The following is a 13,320-nucleotide window of genomic DNA, read 5'->3' on the forward strand; positions in this document are numbered from 1 at the left end:
GTTTGGGGACCGGATCATCTTTGAGCCCCTCCCTTAGCTGAGCTAGAGCAGGCTCTGTTGCTGTAACAAATAATCCCCCACCCATGCCTCCTTCTCAGAGGCTGAACACCAGAAGGTTTGTTTCTAGCCCCCAACACAGTCTGAGAGGTCCTCCTCGTCAGCTGTCCTGCGATGTGGATCCAGGGATCTGGCCTCTTCTGTCCTGGAATCTTTTACTTCCCACCAGCAGAATGGGAGAGAGAAAATATGGAGGACCCTCACCGACACTTGCTGCCTCACCAGAGACACGCTGTTTCTTCTCACCTTCCTGTCACCGAGAACAAGTCCCATGGCCCCAGCCCAACTGCAAGGGAGGCTGGGAAAAGGAGGGAGGGCAAGGATGCGCAGGGAGCAGTGACTTTCCCTGCCAGAGCCCCCTGAGTTCCTGCAATCCTCTGAGCCTCTGAGCTGTTCCAGGCCAGATTTGACAGTCTCCTGTCTCTGAGTCTACAAACCACAAAGGCTTTCTGAGTTTATTCGTTCATTCCTTAAGTAAACAGTGGGGCTGCTCTGATCCAGCACCGGATCAGGCAAAGGAGCTCATCGTCCAGTCAGTGGCGGTGCTGTGAGGAAGGGGGTGAGAAGGGAGGACTGACCTTCTCACGGTATTATGATGTCATAATACCATGCAAACACTGATAGTCAAGAATAAAACAGAAAACATCTAGTGGGTGTGTGTGAGGGTGGAGGTGGGGGTCGTGGTTACAAAAGGCTTCTTGGAGAAGGTCATTTTTTCGACAGTCTTGAAGGGTAAGAGGAGTCTGCTGGGAAGGCTGAAAGAGGGGCTCTTCCTGGTAGGGGAACAGCATGTGCAAAGGCATGGAGGCGAGGAAGGCCTTGCAAGAGTGGGGAAAGGCCAGTGGTTTCATTTGGTCAGAGGGCAGGGCACACGTGTGGTGTAGGGGCTGGAGGGTAGGTTGAAACTACAATTAAGGTAGAAAGGTGATCGGGAGTCAGAGGTCAAAAGGGCCTTGAATGTCGTGCCCAGTGAGTGTTTGGACCTTATCCACTGGGCAACCATGGAAAGATTCTAAGGAGGCAAGGAAGGCCAAAGGTCACTGGAGGGGCCATTTCAACCCCTCCCAAAGTCTCCATTAGCCAGTTTCCCTTCCATCCTTTGATGTGGACAAGACTTTTCCCAAGACAATGTACAGAGCTCTGCACGCTCAACTCTGGGTGAGTCTTAACCCCCAGCTTCCAAACAGAGGCTCCACAAGCCTAAATACATACAAATCAAAGAGCCGCTCCCCCTTGTGCCCCACAAGAGGACACGCTCACATTTCAATCACTGGTCCCGAGTGACCAGGCATCTTCCTTCTAGCCCTGAAGCCCTGGGGTCTCTCCACGGGGTTGGGGTGGCTAACAGACTATTGGTAAAATGTATACGGCTTGTTTTTTAAAGAAAAGTGGATGCAGAATTGGAAGGAGAGGAGGAAAGTCACTGCTGCTCACAGTCCCTATGGGAGGAAGGCCCCATCTCTGCCCCACCACTTTTCTGAAGGCCGTTCCTTGGGGAGCAGGGGGTCTGCTAGACCTGCCCCTGTGACTTCCAGGGATCTGAGGTGCAGGGGCATCTGCCAGCTTGCCCCAGGCTGAGAACCCTAGGCGTCCGATATCCAAGCCGATGCTCCTCACGCCCACTTCAAGGATTCTAGCCTTGAAACTGAGCAAGCACTCTCTGAAGGCCTTCTAGGGGCCAGGGCTGTCAGGTGCCCAATGCTTTCCTGCGTCTTGGGATTCAAGCAACCATGGAAAGATTTTACACACGAGGAAACTGCAGCAGAGGATACTCAACTTGCCACTGTCACACAGTGAGGAAGGGGACAGACTCCAAAGGCCTAGGCACTTTGCGCTGCTCTGAACCTATATGCAGCGGCCGGCTGAGTTCAAGGTTCATGGCTCTCCCCACTTTGTATGGTTCTCTTCTGGTCAAGAGTCTGTGAGTGGGGCCTGGAGTGGTCAGGCTGTCTCTCTGGTTTTCCCTTTGGAGTACCACACAACGATATCTGGGGTTGGTAGGTGCCAAAATCTAGTTAGCATTTACTAAGTCCTATGCCCTGGCAACAAGGGGGCTGCATCCACGGGAAGAAGGGGTACCGCAAGCCCACTGGGGTTGAGGGTAGCCTCTTTCTAATTCTGCACAAAGTCCTCATATAGGTCAGAGAGTTCTTTGGGAGGGTGGATATAAGGGATGGCAAATGGTTTTCATCTTCTGGGCCAACTGCACCCTCAGTGGCGACGCAGAGTGCTGTGTGGAGGTGGAGTCTGGCATCCCGTCTGGGAAGGAGTTCTGCGCTCAGTGATTTCTGTCCTGGGTTGGGGGAAGGGGCAGTGGCGTGTGCAGGGAGAGTATTTGCCATTTTGCTATCACTGCTGTAAACTGACACCTTCTATGTCAACACACAGCCCAAAGGAGCCCAGTGCTCGGCCCTGGCCCAGAGGAGAGGCAAACGTCAGCCTTCCCAGCGTGTATCTGCTGTTTTAATTCCTGACGCATGGCATGCAGGCAGGTTCAAGAGAGTTAGGGGTTCCTTTGCATTACAAATCACCACGAGATGTTTTTTAGCGAAATAAGCAGCAAAAATTTGCACAGGATTGTGAAGTCCCATCTTCTTCTTCTGCTCATCTCTGCCAGCCTTTCAAGCCCAAATTGAAGGCTGATTCCCCCCACCCCATGAGGACCCCTGCTTGCTCTTCTTTCCAAAGTTTCTCCTGCTCTGAGCTCAAAGCTCTTGGTCTGAAACGCCACCAAACGCCTATCAGAACTGTTGCCTGGGCAACTTTGGCGGCAGACATTTCCCTACATATTCCCTCCTCCTCCAACCACCAGTCCAGGAAAGTTGAATATTACTCTTACTGAAATTATTAATACCACACTTCCTTCCCGCGTGATGGCTTATTCCCAGCTAGCAAAGCACCTTCCTGTTTGCATCCTCATTTGACCCCATCAGTCACTAACTGAGAAAATTGAGGTTTACAGAGAGAGCTGAGACTTGCCCAAAGCCACTCGCCCAGGTTTCTTTTCTCCAAATCCTGTCTTCTCTCCATTGTCGCATTCTGGAGACCACAGGGTGGATGGAGTCCCCAGAAAGGGCAGGGGACAGGGGTCCAAACCTCACCTGAGAGTTCCCTCCTACCTGTGGTTCTGAGGATAGTGTATAGGCCAGAGTGGCCATACAGGAGACTGCCAGACCAGGGCCAAGGAAGGGAGAGCTAGATGTGGATTGGATTAGGAGCAGGTGGCTTAGACATCAGGCTTCCTGGGTGATCCTGGGCCACTCCCTTTCCTTCTTTCCTTCTCTGGGCCATGGTGCTTCCTCCTCTGTAATGTGAAGGCTTGAGATAGGACCTCTGACATTTTGAAAGCAAGGCTTCTTAATGTGTACATGATGGGAGTGGGGAGGCACAGAGTTTGGGCCTGGACCAGTCTTCTTATCCTGGGACCAAGGCCTCTGATACCAATCTGGTCTCCCTCACCCATCACCTCCCATCCCACGGGACGTGCTGTCTCAGGGACCTGAGGGACTGGTGAGGGGCCCAATCAGCTACTATCCAGGCAAACTGCCTGTCAGTTGCTCAAATTTATTGATCACTAACTGGATACAGAGCCCATGTGTCGAGCAGGTGTGCTGTGGGCAAGGGGAGGGGGAAAAGTACAAAAGCAAAGAAGCCCTTCAGGCTTCAAAGGGGAGCATAATTTGGCCATCTCTCCATCCAACCATTGACCTAGCAAGCATTTTTGGATCATCTGCTATCTATGTACCAGGCCCTGCATAGGAACTATGGGGCAGGGATGAGGTGGGGTTGGGGTGAAAAGGGCAGAGGCCATCAGTGTGGTCACCAGGTAGGACAAGCAACCTCACAGCATCAAATCACTCTTAAGGACAGGGAACCCCAGACCAGGTGTCAGACTCATAGTCTCAGGCTGAGAACCATGGCAGAAGGGTTTTGTGTGGCTAGCACTTTGGTTCTCCACATCCCCCATCACTACCTGTCTATTGCCTTATACCTAGTGGTACCTGCTTGGCCCCTAAAGCAATTTGAATTTGCAACCCATACTAGGGAAAAATATCAGCACTTCAACATAACAGGACTACCCTCGTCCAGAAGGAGAGTGGGGGCCAAAGACAGAGAGTTCTGGGCTGGTACTGGGAGCCTTGGGGTCTCCTCTGGGCTCCCCAACTTCCTGTGCAATTGGAAGATGTCCCCTCTCTGACCAGCAATTTTCTCTGTAAAATTTAGGGAAAGTCTAGATTGGTGGTTCCAAATCCTTTCCAGCCCCCCACCTTGGAACCTTAAAGATAGTATCGGAGTTCCAGAGATGACCCCAAATGTTTCCAAAAGTAAATGGCTATAACATTTATTCCTAACAAGTGTGTACCTTCTCTTTAAACAAATAGGTTTAAAATACAAAGAGTACTGTAGAGATGTGTCTCAGATGAATAAAAATATTAAGATATGATTGGTGTGTGCGCTATCATTTGTCCTAATAATCACAAATTGTTTGATAGACAAAATCTTTGAAAACATGATCAAATGAGACAGAAGGCAATCCAAGGGGTACTTGCTTGGTGACATGGTTGGAAAGGGTAGCACTTGGTCATCATTGAAGTCCTTTCAGGTCCAAGCATCCACAGATGTGTGCCGATGCCAGTCGTGGGAGAAATCCTCATGGAGGGGGTGGCAGAGAGCTGACCCTTATGGAATATCTTCTGATTACTAAACTCAAACTGGTAAGCTCACAAACATCCCCAGAGGTGGGACAGTGACCCTCCCCATCTTACAGAAGAGAAAACAGGTTTATTCGCAGAGGTTAGGTGCCACGCCAAGGCCACTCATCTGGAAGGTGGCCGAGCTGGCACTTGAACGCCCGGGGGAATGGCTCCAGAGTCAGGTTTGAGGTTGGAGAGGCGACTCCGGCCCCCTCCGGGCACCTCGCCGCTAGGTCCCTGGCGCTGGCGCAGTGCAGGTGCCCGAAGACTACCCCAGTCTGAGAGGGTGAAGTCCCCCTGGAGCTTCGGGGTGTGTTGGGCGCAGGCGGAGGCTGGGGCGGGGGCTCCCCTCAGGCATACTTGGACTAGCTGGGCCGTCCTGGGGCGGTGAGTGACAGTCGTCTTCCCCAGCTCCCCCAGACCCATCTAGGGTCCTGGCGACCCGCAGAGGCACCGGGGTGGCCTGGGGCCGGGGGTCCGGGCTGAGGAAAAGGGCGAGAAGTGAGGCGGACCCAGAGCAGAAATAGGAGAAGAGAGAGGGGGAGGGGGAACGAGGGAAGGGGGCGGGGAGTCCTTCCTGGGACAGGAACCCAGGCCCCCCTTGGCTGAGCCGACCTGCAAAGCGATTCTGCAGATGGAAGGAATTAAGTGGGAGGGGGAGGGTCCTTCGATGATAGCGAGGAGAGGGAGGGAGATGTGTGTGTTTGTGTGTGCGCGCGCGCGTGTGTCTCTGGGCCTGAGAGGGGAAGGAGAGAGAGACACATCAGACTAGACGAAAGTAGAAAAGATGAGAGGCAGAGACAGAGACAGAGTCGGAGACAGATCCACAGAGAAAGACGACGAGACCGACAGACAGATGATGGACACAGGAGATGTTAGTCTGAGAGAAAGGAGAGAGTATGTGGAAGGTAGGAAAATAGGAAAAAAAACAGTGAAAATGAAATAATTGGAAAGAATTTGTAAAGAAAGAGAGACAGAAGAGAGCTGAGAGCAAAGCGAGACGGGATTGATCAGGCCCGGGCAGCACTGAGCTCCTGCAGGGTGGGGGAGCTGGGTTGGCCGCACGGAGGGGGCGGGGCCTGCGAGGGGGCCGCCCATGGGCGGGCCCGCACCGTGCTACATATGTAGATGAGCTCTCTTTCCCCGCTCACGCCGCCCCCATCACTCTATATTCAATGAGACAGCCAATGGAGAGCGAGGACGGCTCCAGGAGGGGCGGGGCCTCGGGGAACCCCACCCCGGGAGCGGCCGCTGAAGGGGTCAGAATTGAGGCAGATAGCGGTTCGTGGGGCGGGGCGGGGCGGGCGGCTCGGAGGGGGCGGGCCCAAAAGTTTCCTGCCCAACTTTCGCTGCCTCCTTCCTCCGCCCGCGCGCTCTGCGGCTGCAGTTGGGGGGAGGCGGCGGCGGCGGCGGCGGCTGTGGGCTGAGCGCGGGGTGCAGGCGATCGCCGTCGGGGCTCGGGCGGCGGCAGTGGGCGCAGGCTCCCCGGTGCCCGCCCCTCCGCTCCGGGGGGGCGCGAGCGGGCGGCCGGGGGGGGGGCCGGCACCGCCGCCGCAAAATGAGCCTGCTGTCGGCCATCGACACGAGCGCCGCCTCGGTGTACCAGCCGGCCCAGCTGCTCAACTGGGTCTACCTGTCGCTGCAGGACACGCACCAGGCGAGCGCCTTCGATGCCTTCCGGCCCGAGCCGCCCGCCGGCGCCGCGCCCCCAGAGCTGGCCTTCGGCAAGGGCCGCCCAGAGCAGCTGGGCTCGCCCCTGCACTCCAGCTATCTCAACAGCTTCTTCCAGCTGCAGCGCGGAGAGGTGGGTGCCCCTGCGCGCCCCCGCCCTCAGTCGACTGTGCCGGGCCTTTTCGTATCTGCCCGGCTCTTCCTGGCCTGGCCCCGGCCCGGCTCCGTATTGCCCGGCCCTGCTTGGCTTGGCTTCGCTCAGCTCTGCCAAACTCGCCGCCCGAAGTCCCCGGGGCTCCGGGAGCGCGTCACCTCCCAGCTGAGCCCGGCCCGGAGCTGCTCAGGCGCGGGCGGGGCCCTCCTGCCCTTTCTCCCAGCCCGGGGCGCCCTGCTCCAAGGGGACTGGGGGGGCCCGGCTGGGAGGGTGGGTTCCGGATTCTCTCCAGACAGCCGGGGCGCGGCCTGTGCAGGGAGCCCCTTCCAAGTGTCCTTCCCACGCCCAACCCCATCCCCCTCTCGGCCACCGCTGGCCGGGACGGAGAGTGTGGATTCTGCTCCGAGTTCCTCTGGAGGGGCCTAAAATCTTTTCTCCTCCGACTTCGGCGGTTCCCGATCCGAAGGGCACCCTGGAGAGCAGTGACTAGCCCGGAGAATTTTTCTGCTCTTCTCACACAGGGACCCCCAGATACATCCTCCAACCGCTCGCCCTCCCCCAGCCACATAGGAAGTGGTTTTTGAGGGCCTGACCCCACAGACTGCGCTGTCCCCCGCCCTCCCAGCCTGGAAGGAAATGAAAGGGAAATCCTCTTGAGCTCTTGGGAGGGGGGCTAGATAGGGGGAGAGGTTCCAGCTGCCCAGTGCCTTCTCCAGAAACCTGGGCCGGCTGCCGTTGCAAAGTCTGCCTGTTGGGTGGATTCAGTTACAGAATTCGAGGGGCAGTGCATCTTCCCCCAGCTAGATAAATACACAGATTGCCGGGACCTCCCAGCCCCTTTGAGAGGTCTTCAGAGCCTTCCCGAATACCACCCTCTCTGGCTTCAGCTGGACTCCTCCCGGGCCCCACTCCCACTTACTCCTGCCTCATTTGGGAACTGCAGACACCCTTCTGTGGCCTTCACTCACTCTCCTTATGGCAGCTCTCTCTGCAAAAGTGCAGGGGGAAGGGGCAGGGCAGAGGACACACATGAGGGGAACTTTCCTTCTAGACCTGGGCACACCAATTAGTTTCGGGAGAGTCAGAATACTTGACAGTCTGTGGGAGAAGACCTGTGTATACACCAGTGTGCTGGGGATGGAGGTGGGGAAGACAGAGGGTCGCCCTTTCTGGCCCCATAATGTGTTCCCCTCTGCCATTATTGACTAGGGGAGACATGGACATGTAAATTGCTGGCCTGAGGCCTAGAGATGGGCCAATGGCAGGCAGCAGAGAGAAGGCTGGTTGACCTGTGTTGGGCTAGTCAAGCATAGCTGGGGGAGATGAGTCTGGAAAGCACTCTTTGGTGCCAGGCGAGAGCATTTGTATGCCAGAGCTCTTTGTAAACTGTAAAGCACTCTCTCCACGTGAGGAATTGTTCTTGGCTGGGAATCTTTCTTTCTTGTAAGAGACTTTGCCGCCTCTTCAGGGACTGGCTTCTGTGACCAGGGGCTTTGGAAGACGGTGCCTGGGTCTTGTCAGTTGTTTGTTCTCTTACCAAACATTTGTTGAGCTCCATGTGGCCCCCTGGGGATTCCGCCAGAGTCTCGTGGGGGCCCCAGATTAGAAGACAGACCCATGTGAAGGGTGGGTGGTTTCATGGGGGTCCTGTGGGAGCCCAAAGGCAGGAGGGTGACCATGACTCACAGATCAAGTGAGAGTCCCCTAATCAGCCTCTACTGGCTTCCCTCTGCTCCCACCCTATGGTGCCCTTGTTCCACCATGTGGGTCTCTGCTAAGATGGCCTGGGAGTTTGGGGCCATCAGGAGTCCCCTGTGAGGGTAGGCTGTTGTGCTTCCTCTTGGAAATTTCTGGCATCCAGGATCCCACCCAAGTCTCAGTGAGTCCTGCCTTCTGTCACTTCACTGCTGTTTACCTCGATGTCCTCATGAAGAGGCACATTCCTTTGCTGGGGCCACTGTAGAAGGAGCTGGTAAAGGTTATCTAGAGCAGTGGTGGAAAAAAGTCTCTCATGGTCTGACTTTGGAGGAACCCTCATCTCTGTCTGGGCCTCAGTTTACCTATCTGTAAAAGGTAGTCTCTGCTCTCCCCCAGGGTGATGTGTATGGGATTTGAGAGCTGTACAGGAGAGGATGTGCCTACAGACAGGCTGGGTTAGGGAGGTAAGAGGGGCTTCTTCTATGCTCATGGGCCAGTGGCTTCCTTGCAGGGGCTGGAGGGCCGTGCCTGTTGACTTCCGGAAGACTCTCTTGGCTTCAGACTCACTCGCTCTCACCCCCCACCCGCTTTGCCTCCTAAACCCTCTTGAAGCCCCAGCTGTGCTCCTGGGGACAGGCCTTTCCTGTGTCCAGGGCTTAGCTGGTGACCTAATATGGCTCCAAAATAGCAACTGGTTGAGAAGACAAGAAAAAATACCCCCCACCTGAATGCCACCAAGGGGCTTGTTGGACAGGAAGCAAGTCGTGTGTGGGCTGGAGGGGACTCTACGAAGGGACCCAGGGGCCCAGGAGCGTCGCCATTCTGTGCAAAGCCTGGCAGGCCTGGTGGTAGTGCCTGCGGATGTGACTTGCATGCTGACCGCTGACCACGGTCTGTCTGCACCGGTCCCTGTGCCAAAGGCCCACCCCCTCCCGCACCACCCCAGGCTGCTCCCACCACAATAGCAAAACACCATGAATGCAGCTGGGCTTTGGGCGGGGGGAGGTGTGAGGACATGGGGGCACAGAAGCCCATTGTGCCCCGGAACCTCAGCTCTGGAAGCTGAAGATAAGCCAAGGGTTCTGAGTGGAACACTGGCCCTGGGAGCAGAGAGGGAGATGGCAGAGTTCATGGGCAAAGTGCAGGAGCAGACACCAGGATGCGGCTTGGATGCTTGTGGGGACTCCTTGGCGTCTCAGTTTGTGGTAAGGCTGCCAGGCCAAAGCACACACAGGTACTCTGCGCAGTTTTTAAAAAGGCCTCTGGGTCTAGAAACCGGGCCCTGTGAACCCCTGTTTCAACCCCTGATCTGTGGCAACAACTATATGTCTTTGGAGGGAAACTTGTGAGGCCCTTGGCTGAGCCCTTGCTGTCTCTCTCCAAGTATCCGAGGAAGCCAGATCTTAGAGGGAGTGGGAGGTGGGTGGCATGGAGGCGGTGGGGGGGTCTTCCCTGCCAGGCTTTGTTTGGAATTTAAATTCACAGCAGTGTGGGGACTGTGGGACTCCATCTCCAGAAAAGTAGAGTTACCCCATGTTGAGCATTAGCTCTCAGGAACCTCAGAGGGATGCCGAGAGCCCCTCCCGGGTAGTCCCTGTACCCCCTCAAAGGAGATGCAGCTATCCCACTCCAGGTCAGATGCTTAAGGCAACTGTTTTCTTTCCCTCTTCCTCCAGGGCCAGATGTGGCTTGAAGATGTGGCCCTACTGTCAAGTGATACTTTGTGGATGTTGGGGGAAGGGCTTTGGGGTCAAATACATTTGGGAAACATAGCGTACTGTCCTTCCCTTGGAAACACACCATGCTAAACAGTAAAGCCTCTGAGAAGTCCTGCAGTACAAAACCTGCTAAGCTTTCTTCTTCAACCCAACATTTTGCATACCTATTTGACTGGATTACATTTTTGGCACAGAACACATGCCAGTGTTCTTCTGAACATCTCCAGGCTCAGAGAATGCTCTGTCAAAGCAGACCTCTTTCCTCAAACCGTAGGAGGCTCTTCCTGGAGCTGTTAACCCAGTTGCCCTCCTGGGTCCCAGTACTATCTTCTGTAGCACTGAGGACACCCTCCTCTTTGCAGCTCTGGTCTCATTGGAGATTTGAGAACAGCAGCAAAGGTCTCATGAAGCTTACCAGACAGGGCTTCAGGCTCTGGCACACACAGGGCCGTTAGAACCCATAGAGGGGTGACCGCAGTGTCCTGCTTTAAAAGGTTCCCAGGTATTAGGGACTGTGCTCTCCCCAGGTGCGGCTGAGCTGAGAAGCTGCCTGGAAGTGTAGAACAAAGCCACATATCTGCTCGAGGGTGGGAGTTTGCCTCGCTGGGGCTGAGTGGGCTTCAGGAACTGAAATTTGTTCCCAGCAGCCTTTGTGGTCTGTGTGGGGTGGTGGGGGGCAGCCCCAGGGCCTGGGAGGAATGGCCATTCCAACCCAGCTGGGAGCTTGGGAGGATGCCCAGCTCCCTCTGGCCAGCCCTGGAAAGCTGAGCTCTGAGTCAGGCAAGGGGGACCATCGTTCGCGGGCCTGTTGGCTGAGGTGGCCTGACCCTCCCTCCATCAAATTAAGTTGACTGGGCGGGCCTAGACTCAGAGGGGAGACCACACCTCGTGGACCATCTGAGTCAGGTGGGAGGGAGGGAAGCAGGCAGCATTAGTAATAAGGAATTAGCAGCGGCAGAGAGCCAGGCTCTGTCAGCACCAAGAGAAGGGCCCTGTGGAGAAGACGGCCCTTGAGTAGCATCTCTTACTCTTGGTGGTGCTTTATTCTTGGCATCTTTTTCTTCGTGGCTCCCATTTTACAGAAGAGAAAACAGGCCTGGCAAGTCACCCAGCAAGACAGTGGCAGAGCTAGATCTAGCAGTCTTCTCCATCCCACCTACAGTCATCTCTGTGGCTCGTCCAGCTTGCGGTTGGCTTTTGCCTGGATCATTCACTGGACGCCAGTGCAGGGCAAGCAGTAACCAGGGTGTTCTGTCAAGCCTCTGTGTCTTGGATGTTTTGTCCCCGATCTCAAACCTTCTGAGGAGTGGTAGGCATTGGTCATGGGTTCTGGGTTTCCTGTCATGTCCTTGCTCCAGGATGGGGCTCTGTGGGATGTGAGTCCAAGGGTGGCCTGGCTTGGGAGAGGCAAAGGAGATGGACACTGAGCACTTCCTAGCACTCCTGTCTCATAGCATCCACTGCGTGCCGCAAACCCATTGTGCAGATGGGGAAACTAAGGCTCTTCAAGAGGAGGAAGATAGAGTTAGGGACGTCTCAGGATGCTTGGTCTGTCATGTATGTGTGTGTGTGCGCGTGTGTGTATGTGTATGTGTGTATGGTGGTGATGTATAATCTTTTTTTTTTAATTTGTTTATTTTTGGCTGTGTCAGGTCTTAGTTGCGGCACGCGGGATCTTTTGTTGCACTGTGCGGGCTCTTCGTTGTGGCCCTCGGGCTTCTCTCTAGTTGTGGCGCATGGGCTTCTCTCTAGTCGTGGTGCGTGGGCTCAGTAGTTGTGGCATGTGCGGTCTTAGTTGCCCCGTGGCATGTGGGATCTTAGTTCCCTGACCAGGGATCGAACCCACATCCCCTACATTGGAAGGCAGATTCTTAACCACTGGACCACCAGGGAAGTCCCAGGTGTTGTATAATCTTTATTCTGTCCTCCTCTGGCCATACTGGTCCACTTGAGGTTTCTGAAAACACCAAGCACTCCCATTCCTCTAAGCTTTTGCACTTGCTGTTGCTTCTACTGCTTCTAATGCTATTGACTGTCCCTGTATAACTGACAGATTCCAACTTACTTCTTTATGGCACCAGTGGATGTCTCTTCTCTGAAGGCTTTACCTGGCTGTCATGGGGAGCACACCTCCCTCCAGCTTCCGTGTCCCATGACAGATGAGTGGTACATCCTTCTGGTAAAGCATGTCTTAACAATCGGTATTTCTGTGAAACATGTACCATATGTGTCTGTCTCCATAGCTACATTTCAACACTCTGAGAATAGGAATCCTGTCTTTTTCCACTTCGTAATCACAGCATCCGATGCTTAGTCAGTGCCTGGGACAGACTAGGTGCTCAGTTAACATTCACTAGGTGGATGGGTGGATGGATGACTTGGACTCTCTCCTCCTCTTCCTTCCCCAGACTTGTGACTATCGTGAATGCTTTCCTCAGTCTCTTAACCTCTTGTTTTATCGCACAGAAGACGTGTTTATGGATTGCTTGATAAATTTTAAAGAGCTGACTTGGGAGTCATGAAACCCTATCCCTAGAGATAGGGTCCCAGCAGAAGCGTAGGTGTGCTAACAGTTCTTGACCTTCTTTGGCTATGGACCTCTCTGAGAATCTGAAAGCAGCTCGAATTCCTCTCCTCAGCGCCACGCACATAGCACACAAGTACGTGCACACGCAGAACTCGCATTTGCATGTAATTTCAAGGGGATCATGTCAACAGTGGATCCCAAATCCAGGCCCCCTACTGTAGAAGCTGCAAGCCTCAGTGGTACCCCAGACTGGCTAAATCTTAGGGACCTCTAGTCCTCGAGTTCTTGGATCCATGCTTTCTGCTTTGATTTAGTGAGTATATTCTAGAAGTGAGAGGCAGCCTGGTCCCCAGTGCTTATGCTCTAGCTGGGCGGCAGGCACATGGTTGTGAAACGTGAACACCTACCAAGTGAGTGGTGACCTGGGGGGGAGCAGGAGGGACTGAGTGGGGACGGGGAGCCTCCCTGTATCTGTTCTGCTCTGTCCTGCTGCCACTGTGCTCCTCCATCCCCTGGTCCTTTCTTTCCCCATTTCTCTCTCCCAACTCCCCCTACCAAGAAGAACACAGCCTGCTTATTTAAATTTTAATCTCTCATCAAGCTCTGGCTATGTCCGGGGAATTGTGTTTTGCATGCCCCGGGTGAATGGGCCTCTAGGAGGCAATGGTGCCCTTGGGGGTCCCGAGTGGGGGGATTGCCACCTCTGTCACGGTCGACCCTGCCACCTTCTTGGCCCACAGGTCAGCTTTGGACCTTGGAAACAGGAGCAGAGCTGGGGTATGACTGTGGCTAGGGAAACCC

General features: G+C 54.9%; 1 protein-coding gene across 1 annotated transcript in view; it reads left to right on the forward strand.

The window, feature by feature from the left end:
- The first annotated feature begins 6,222 nt into the window (after window positions 1-6,222).
- Window positions 6,223-13,320, forward strand: part of ZCCHC24 (zinc finger CCHC-type containing 24) — a 61,263-nt gene continuing 54,165 nt past the window's right edge. The window contains exon 1 of the mRNA XM_061179979.1: window positions 6,223-6,555. Within this exon, the coding sequence (XP_061035962.1) occupies window positions 6,310-6,555 (246 nt within the window). The 5' untranslated portion in view covers window positions 6,223-6,309. The remainder of the gene's footprint in view (window positions 6,556-13,320) is intronic.

Source organism: Eubalaena glacialis, chromosome 1 (genome assembly GCF_028564815.1).
Source record: "Eubalaena glacialis isolate mEubGla1 chromosome 1, mEubGla1.1.hap2.+ XY, whole genome shotgun sequence".
NCBI lineage: Eukaryota > Metazoa > Chordata > Mammalia > Artiodactyla > Balaenidae > Eubalaena > Eubalaena glacialis.